The sequence below is a fragment of the Sphaeroforma arctica genome (assembly GCF_001186125.1).
Source record: "Sphaeroforma arctica JP610 unplaced genomic scaffold supercont1.7895, whole genome shotgun sequence".
Taxonomy (NCBI): Eukaryota; class Ichthyosporea; order Ichthyophonida; genus Sphaeroforma; species Sphaeroforma arctica.
The window spans coordinates 1-1,335 of NW_014032663.1; the positions used below are offsets into that span (position 1 = coordinate 1).

At 47.6% G+C, this 1,335-nt stretch overlaps 1 protein-coding gene across 1 annotated transcript; it reads right to left on the reverse strand.

The window, feature by feature from the left end:
• Nucleotides 1-9: 9 nt before the first annotated feature.
• Nucleotides 10-1,050, reverse strand: SARC_16361 (hypothetical protein; the record flags this gene model as incomplete). The annotated part of the gene is made up of 2 exons (XM_014289531.1): nt 10-139; nt 972-1,050. Coding segments are annotated over 2 exons (209 nt in total), but the record flags the coding sequence as incomplete, so codon positions are not given.
• Between the last annotated feature and the right edge of the window lie 285 nt (nt 1,051-1,335).

Consider the following 1,335-nt stretch of genomic DNA (forward strand, 5'->3'; position numbering starts at 1 on the left):
ATAACATACCTGATCCCGCCTGAAATAGCACAATACTGCCCGCCAATCATTGGCTTCTGCTTGAAGTCCACCTCTGCTACAAGTCCGTTGTTCATGTTCTCGACCTTGACAGTCCCACCCAATTCAACCATCATGGTACCTACGATATAAAACCATATATTCACGTGAAGCATTTGCTTGGAATAGTAATGAACAATACATGCCTATGGACTGATAGAGACATGATCTTCCCAGATAAAAGACCCCTGTCTGACTATTTTCAAGCACGTGCTCGCATGGGAATAGACAGTTGCAGTGCAGAAGTGAGCAACACCGCAGCACAAAGGTCGGTCGTATGGGCATTGTGTGCGTGTGTGGCTGTGTACAAGTGCAACAGGTAGCCCACCCCGCGGCCTACTATAGAGTTTAAAGTTTTGGGTTTTGGGTTTAGCTAAGATCATGAAAATGCCCCTCTGTACGTTGATATGGTAGCTCTGCCATCGTACCGAGGGCATATACACCCAGTAGCAGATGCTCCCCACACGTTTAAGAATTCTAGGGTTTTAGGGTTCCAAGGTTTTAGGGTTTCAGAGGTTTGTCCTGTTGCACCCAATACAATCTGCTACACGTGTGCTATAGTACGACCAGACGTACGGAAACATACACGACCACGTGCATACCCACATCCATCCCATACCGGGACATACCGGGACATACCGGGTCATACCGGGACATGTGTCCGTATCTTTTGCGTTCAGCCCAAATATATACGCCACGACGGGATGCACAAGCACAAGGGTCAGCATACATACACACAGGACACACAGACACGTGTGTATGCATATACGTACACTCAGAATGCACACACAAACACGTGTGTGTGCATATAAGTACACACAGAATGCCCACACAAACACGTGTGTGCGTATATTCACCCACCCACACCCACACAAGCCCGTGCGTCATACGTAGCATGCGTGTCTATGGCATACCGAAGAAGATGCCCTTGACAATGGCACTGGGCAGTGTGATGGTGTAGACCTCATCCAGCTCTTGCAGATGCAGCTTCATGGCACCCACCAATACCGAGGCAGCCTACACACGTGCACGTGCGCATGACAGAGAGAGGGGTATAGGACACGGATGTTACACCAAGATGTATGAGAAGTAGGGATACAATCAAACGACTAGAGAGATAGGGAACGACGGATTACTAGCTGTGTGAGGGGCAGGTAGTTTTTGGATTTATTCTGCCATTGCTATGGTTTTGAGCTGGTGAAATACAGACATTAGCTTGTTAACTACCCATTTGATGGGTACCCTGGTAAATCTCGCCCGATTATATATATATGTATA